The following is a 7,235-nucleotide window of genomic DNA, read 5'->3' on the forward strand; positions in this document are numbered from 1 at the left end:
AAATTTGGGGCATAATTGCTGAGAAATTTGCCTGGTCCTTCAATAAAATCACCCGGATCTAGAATCTCCCGACTCACTTCTGAACAATTGTGCTGAGGATTAGAAAGATGAATGCCCAATTGCTAGTCTGTCTCCATGCTTTTATGGAATCTTAATATTTTTATTTTCACATGCCATTGTATGAACCACGTTAGTTCTCCCAAAAGCCATGAGTCAACTCGTGGGTTTATTTGCTGAAATGACTGTTGTGGGGTTATTTGCATTAAAGTGGAAGGCACAAAGTGGCTCAGGAGAGGAAAAGAGTCTTTGGGGGAAAAACAACTAGCAGGTTAAGGTTAAGTTGGGGGAATTGTAATAGATTGTTGAACAGGTTTATATCATTTGGTTTTGGGAGAGATAAATTAAATCAATGCAAGGTAATTGAGTAAGCAAGACTAGAACCTTGGGGCCGCAGGACTGTGGATCAAGGAGGGGCAGTGAGGTATAGATAGAGGTTAAATCAGAGTATGCTACTCAGTTTTGCTCTACTCTTGCATGGAGTTATTCTTAATGAAGTTAGAGCTGCATAACTCTATGTGAGGGAGTAAGATTAATAAAACCTCTGGTGTTCTTAGAATTTTGTATAGTAATTAAAGGTTGCTATGCCTAAGTCAACCATGTTTCCCTGGAGACCTCACAGTCAAGACCACCACAGAAGAGTCTTGATACCAACAAAGAGCAATATGATCTTGCTCTGGAATTTGAAGCAGAGAGATTTAGGCTAAACATTATTCCCAAGTATCCTTTTTCCTCCTCTGCTCCCCCCAACCCAAGGCTTCCAGAAATTAAGAGCTATTGATCTTTCTCACAACAGGGTGGTGCTAGGTGGTAACTTCTGTTTTATAATCATAGATGATTAAAATTGGAAGGGATGGTTCAGTCTTGTCTTTCTGGAGCTGGAGTTGGTGTCTCCTGATTAGAGGTATGATGCTGGTTTGTACTGACTCTTTTTCTAAAGAAAATGTTTTTTCGGATGTGTCTTTTTCTTTTGGGGTATCAGAAGAAGTGGGCTGGCAAGTAGATTTATTCCAAAGAGGAACAAAAGAACTCCAAGGGATTGGTGCAGCAGAATGTTTCGGTCAGCTAGCTGGCTTTCCTGTCCTCTGAGCCAGCTGAGTGGTAGTGGGACATTTGTTTCCTACCTCTCTTTTTTTGTTATTCCTCTATTACTTACAGTATATTTATACAGAAATCTATATAGAAATGAATGTTTATATATAAATGAAAATGTTTTGTTTTGTTTGTCATGTGTTTTTTTTTTCCATATATTTCTTTTCCTTTGACTTCAGCCTTTCCCAAAGGTTTCTAATTGGTCTCTTTTCTCATTACAGGGGTATCAATAAACATGGTGGTTTGATTTTTTTTTTTTTTTAAAGATCCAGAGGACGGGCAGAGGGAGAGGGAGAGGGAGAGAAATAATCTTAAGCTCCTCCACTCCACACCCAGCATGGAGGCTGATGTGGGGCTAGACGCGGGGCTCAATCTCACAACCCTGAGCTCATGGCCTGAGCCAAAATCAAGGGTTGGTTCCTTAGCCAACTGAGACATCCAAGTGCCCCTAATTTGGTTCTTGTCTTTCTTTCATGATGATACTATCGTGTGCAGCCAACTTATCTTTCCCTGGAGTCAGTTGATATGAAGGTCAGACTTCACTTATTTTCCTCTTATTCTCAAAGAAAACAGTTTTGTCTCTTTTCTCAGATGGTTGTCCCATCCTATGGCCAATGGCCTATGCAACCAGGAATTATAGCCAGACCAAGAGACTACACAAATGAGAGAAATCCTGCTCCACGTGGTTCTGCCTCTCAGTCTGGTATCGGTGCACTATCCCTGTGTTGATGTGTTAGTCTCCTGTTCTTGGAGATCCACAGTACCCTGCTCTAATTTAAAGGCTGGGAGAAGGTACAGTGAGTGCTTGTAGATCCTTCCAATTCTGAGCTGTGATTGTGGAGATAAACTTCCTCTTGCTCTGTAGTGGAGATACATAAAGGGTCAACCTTGGGCAAAAGGAAACCTAGCTCAGTAGTTAATAACTCAGGCCTTTGAATTAAGTAGAGTCGGGTATGAATCCACACTCTACCTCCCACTGCTGTATGACTACTTATGTCATTATGTTATATGTCCTTCACACCTTGACCCTAACCTACCTTTTCTAGTCTAATCTCCTGCCACTTCCCTTCTCATTTATTTTCCACTCCCTAACAGTTGTGTTTTAAACAAATGGAACTACCTAGGAGCTTGTTGGAAAGGTAAAACCTCTGCCCTCATCCCAGACCTAATATACTGGAATCAGTACTTTATGAAGTACACATTAAAGTTTAAGAAGCACTGGACTAATCTATTTCCTGGCACTTTTATTCCTGGAAGAAACTATGTCGCAGTCCAGCCTGTGACTGCCAAGTATATGTGAATGTCTTTTAGAAGAGGTATGATATGCTTTTGCAATTTGAAGTATTCTTTGAATAATTCCCAACTAAATTGTGTCCAAAATAAGAAGTCCTTGAGTAACTAGTTTCCTTGGTCCCCTTCATTTTCAACCCTTTGAGAGTCATCCTGCTCCTTTCTCCTGATTTCCTGGGAATTTCCTTTGAATCCAGAGAAATCCTTCTCACCAGACAGAAGCTTACACAGACTCAATTAAATACCTGCTGTGTATAATGAAGAATAATATTAGACGCAGCAGGGGCCATAGAATTTCAAAGGCTATTTGGCTCTCGGGAAACTTTTTATTTAGTTGGAAAGGCATAAACATTCAGAGTAAAATTAATTTTATGCCGTATATTTGGGTAGTCCTTTGTCATCTACCGTCACCTCTTCTGAACCACTCCAATAATTCTGGGATGTTGGTAGGAAGGAATCATTAGCCTTTTTTTTTTTAAATAAAAAAGTCATATCCAAAGATATGGAGGGATTTATCAATGCCATACGGCTGTTAAAGAGCTGGGGTATGTGTCCATGTGTTCCAGCTCTAAGTCCAGGGTGTTTTCTTTTTAAAACTATTGTGCTGCATTATACTTTCTAGTACCAGATTAATTTAAAATAAAGAAAATACAGTATAGGATTGCAAAAGTTTAATGCGGTAGTTAAAAGGAGAGAAATCATTTGAAAGAGTGAAGGGGCTTCAGTGAAGGAAGGATTTAGCAGGACTTTGAAAGATGAGCAGAATATATCTGGACACAGAAAGGGGGTGAGGGACAAGAGGCAGAAAAACAAAGTCTGGTGAAAGAATAATGTTTAGACCAGAGTTCTTGGTCTATTTGGAAACTGGATTTTTTCAGTCCAACTGAATGAGGCGTCTAAATTTCCCAGGTGTGGGAATTATTGTTGAGGGTAGAAGGACCACAGTGGTTCCTTCTTCCTTCATATTCTTGCACAGAATCCACCGTGTAGAGAGTCAGGGAGACATAACTATAGATCTCCAGCTGGTGGGACCTAAAGGTGGGAGCTTCTAGGTCGGGTTTTGTTTGATCGACTACCACATTTACTTTTTAAAGGCATTGTATTGTAGATAGTCAGGAACAGCTTCTTTCACCTTACGGACATGTGGGGAGATGGTGTTGAGGACCACAGAAAAATAGTGAACTTCAGAAAGTGGTTGAGATCAAGGTCAATGAGAAGTGGAAGCATTATAAGGACAGGGAACAAACCCCGGAGATTATAAAGGTGATTCTTAGGGGTGCACAGGAGCCGACATCGGGATTGGTTTAGACCTAGGAGGAAGTAGAGTCTGATTGGACCACCTACCTGGGTGGGATCTGGCAGCTCCCCAACTAGGACCTGAAAGTCTAGGCGGGGCCTACCATTGTGACGTGGTCCAGCCAGCCTCAGCTTAAGCTCACACCTTGGTGGGGGAGGCCCAAAGCAGTGGCCCCGCAGAAGCGGGAGCGGGGCCATGGCTGAAGTGGCTGGGCCCACTGGTGAATCCAAAGGCACTGAAGTTAAAACCCAGCAGGCCACGGAAAAAGCCCTTATGGCACCACCGAGGCGGGGCCCGCGCTCGGTGCTCAAAGTGTCCCAGCTGTTGCTCCGAGCCATCACTGTGCACAAAGGGCTGACTCTTGCCACTCTCAAGAAGGAGCTTGGAAATGCTGGCTACGAAGTGCGCAGGAAGGGCTGCCGCCACTCGGGCGAAGCACCCAGGTCTGATGTTAAGGGCACGCTTCTCCGGGTCAGCGGCAGCGATGCCTCTGGCTACTTCAGGATCTGGAAGATTCCGAAGCCGAAGAGAAAGCCAGGACGCCCGAGGTTGGAGGAGGGCGTGCGCTCTTCGAAGAGGGCCCTTCCTGGGCTGCGGAGCCCACGGAGGCGCTGCACGCATCGCAGGGCGGCCAAGAAGGCCAGGGAAGTATGGAGACGCAGCACAAAGACAAACACAAGGGTGAGGAAGATAAGGCCAAGAGCCAAGGACTCGGTGCGTTCCAGAGCCAGGGAGGAAGTGAGGGCCAAGGTGATGGACGAGGGGAGAGGACGGACCATGAAGGAAGACATCAGGCCTAGGACCCGAGAGGAGAAGAAGAGGCCAGGCCTGAAGCCCAGGGAAGAGAAGAAGCAGGACCTGGTGAAGCCAGTAAAACGCACCATCCAGAAGACAGCCTTGGTTAAAACTGACCGAAATTCTAGCAGTCAGGGGAAGATTCATGACCCAAGGGCTGCTCGCACAAAGACTTCCACTAAATCGGAAAGTCTTCGGAATGCAGCCAGGCATCCGTAGTGTGGGAGCAATTTCCCTTCCTCCAGGCACAGATGCCTTTCCCCATAGGCTCAAATGAGAGCAGCTCTCACACGCTGAAGTGGACAAAAGTATATACAAGACCTTTCCACTACATTGTGTCCGTTTCCTCTTTGCCGCACCTGGAAGGGTAAGGGTGGGTTGAGGGGAGACCTATAGCAGGGGCATATGGGATAAAGAGTCAAAAAGATGTTGAGATTCTGTTCCTGCTTCAGGCCCCAGGACAATGCCTTTCAGAAGGAAAAAAGAAAACAGAAGCAGTGCGGCAACTTGGGAGGATTAGACAGAAGTGTTGAATTAACGTTAGATACCCAATCAAATCCAAATTGAGTTTTGGGGAAAAGGGCATGTAAAGAGAAAAGTGGGAGAGTAGACAACTTTAAGTTAAGTGGTCCCACTGATCCAAAGTGTTCTTAACTGAAATTCCCTTTAGGAAAAAGGCCCTTCTCCCAAAGTTGATTGTAATGGGTCTGTGGTTTTCGCAAGACTTGATAATAATATAATATATATAATAATATTTTAACTGGAAAACATTCCTATGATGTCAAGCTTCAGTTAAATGAGAGTGTGTGAAAGCATCTAGCACAGGGCTTGTGATGATGTGATAATGTGCTATAGCAGGAAACTATACTGGAGCACTACTTAATGAGACCAGGATTCTAGTCAAAGTTCTGCCACTCTGACCTTGGCTGAGTTGTTACTTAACTGTTTATAGTCTTGGTTTCCTTCTCTGCAAGAAAAGGTTGGGATAGGGCTAGGATGGTTTTAGGTGATTTTAAGTGTTAGTAAAACAAGAAGGACTTAAAATATCATGACATAGGCTTTGTTTGACCAAATGCAGTGAGGGAATTTTCAACTGGGAAAATACTAACTCCTAGAGAGGAAATTATTAAGATTTATAGAATGCATATCAGAAATATAAGGAGACGGGAAGGCTAACTAATGAATAGGTAGGTCTTTTGCTTTTCTTAAAAAACATGTATTGAGCACCATATATCAAATATAGAGTAAATGTATGATTTCTTTTAGTTCTGAATGCAGAGATTAAGAACAGCATGGGAATAGTTCTCGTGCTATAGGTCATGACAGGACACAGAAATGGTTCCTAGGGAAGTAAAAACATCAGAGTAGCTGGTTCAGGGAAATGACTTGCTGTTTCCAGCTGAAGCCAAAGGAGTAGGGAAAAGGGAAGGACTGGGAAGGTGCTTTTCATTCTTGTAAAGAGGTGAGACTGATGGTGGGAGGTGGGAATGTGTTGGTCAACCTGGGGAGCTTTTTCAGTGTACCTGACCAAGCTTTTCCCAAGAGTCTGATATCTTCTACAAAGGGGAACAGGGTACGTGTATTTACACAGACACAGAAAGGAAGGAATGATGGGAGGCAGGAATGAGAATCACTGCTTTAAACCTATGCAAAACTACTAGCAAAATGCTAGCCATGCATCTCATCTATAGATGATCTGAACTTCGAAACTTCCCCCTGCTGAAATTAGGTTCACTGTGCACTTGAATTGTCTGTGAGTAGCAGAATGAAGCAGAGTAAGAGAATAGGGAGCCATCTGAAAAAAGGTAGTGGGAAATATTGTCTATTGAGCACAATTAGAACAAAGTTAATCAGAGGTCTTTATGATAGCCAGATGTATTGCCCCTTTATAGTCCTGGGAGGTTTTTACCTAAAGAATCAGATTTCCTAGAACTAGAAGCCTTTTCTCCTAAGATGGGATGGGAAGGACACTGGCAAAAATTTTTCTAGCTTTCCTAAGAATCATCACAGTTCTATTTGTATTGTGATGATTTCTTCATTTAAGCAAACTTCCATTAATTCAGTCAGTAAATTTGGCAGATTTATTAAGTGTCAGACCCTGACCGTATATAGCTAACTGTTCACTTCAGATTATTTTTCATTGGTAAATTTTAGGGTGGCTATGCTCCAGTGAAATACAAGAAATGACTTTAGCTCATTGGCAAGCTATCCACATCGTCTAGATCATAATGCTATGGGTACTTCTGTGAAAGGAATTCCCAAGAATAGTTAATCTCATCCCAAGTATTCACTAATGACTAAATGCCTGCAAAATTCTGGGCACTTTGCTGAATGAAGATGGATAAAGCATAATCCCCACTTTTCACTGCTCACATTCTAGTGTCATATTTGGGTATTTAACTTTAGCCAGAGCAAATGGAACATCCCTGACCTCAATTCTTTGCTTCCTTTTACCTCAAGTGCTTCGTGTGATGATGATCAGAAGATTGTTGGACTTTCGAGTTGTAATAAAGTTTAGATGCCCTCTAGCATCAGATATTCTGTGGTTGTTGATAAACAGTTAACAGAAATACAAATGGCCTTTAAAAATATGAAAAAGGTACAATTTTACTCATAAGGGAGATGCACATTAAAACAATAAGATAACATTTTTTTAATCAATTCAAAGATTACTCTATTGGTGAGGCTGTGGGAGATCAGGCAC

General features: G+C 42.6%; 1 protein-coding gene across 1 annotated transcript; it reads left to right on the forward strand.

Moving 5' to 3' along the window:
• The first annotated feature begins 1,275 nt into the window (after window positions 1-1,275).
• Window positions 1,276-6,258, forward strand: LOC113257480 (testis-specific H1 histone). Its single transcript, XM_048216643.2, has one exon. It carries the CDS (start codon window positions 3,932-3,934, stop codon window positions 4,748-4,750), a length of 819 nt encoding a protein of 272 aa, XP_048072600.1. The 5' UTR covers window positions 1,276-3,931; the 3' UTR covers window positions 4,751-6,258.
• Window positions 6,259-7,235: the final 977 nt, after the last annotated feature.

The sequence above is a fragment of the Ursus arctos genome, unplaced genomic scaffold (genome assembly GCF_023065955.2).
Source record: "Ursus arctos isolate Adak ecotype North America unplaced genomic scaffold, UrsArc2.0 scaffold_26, whole genome shotgun sequence".
In the NCBI taxonomy this organism is placed as follows: domain Eukaryota; kingdom Metazoa; phylum Chordata; class Mammalia; order Carnivora; family Ursidae; genus Ursus; species Ursus arctos.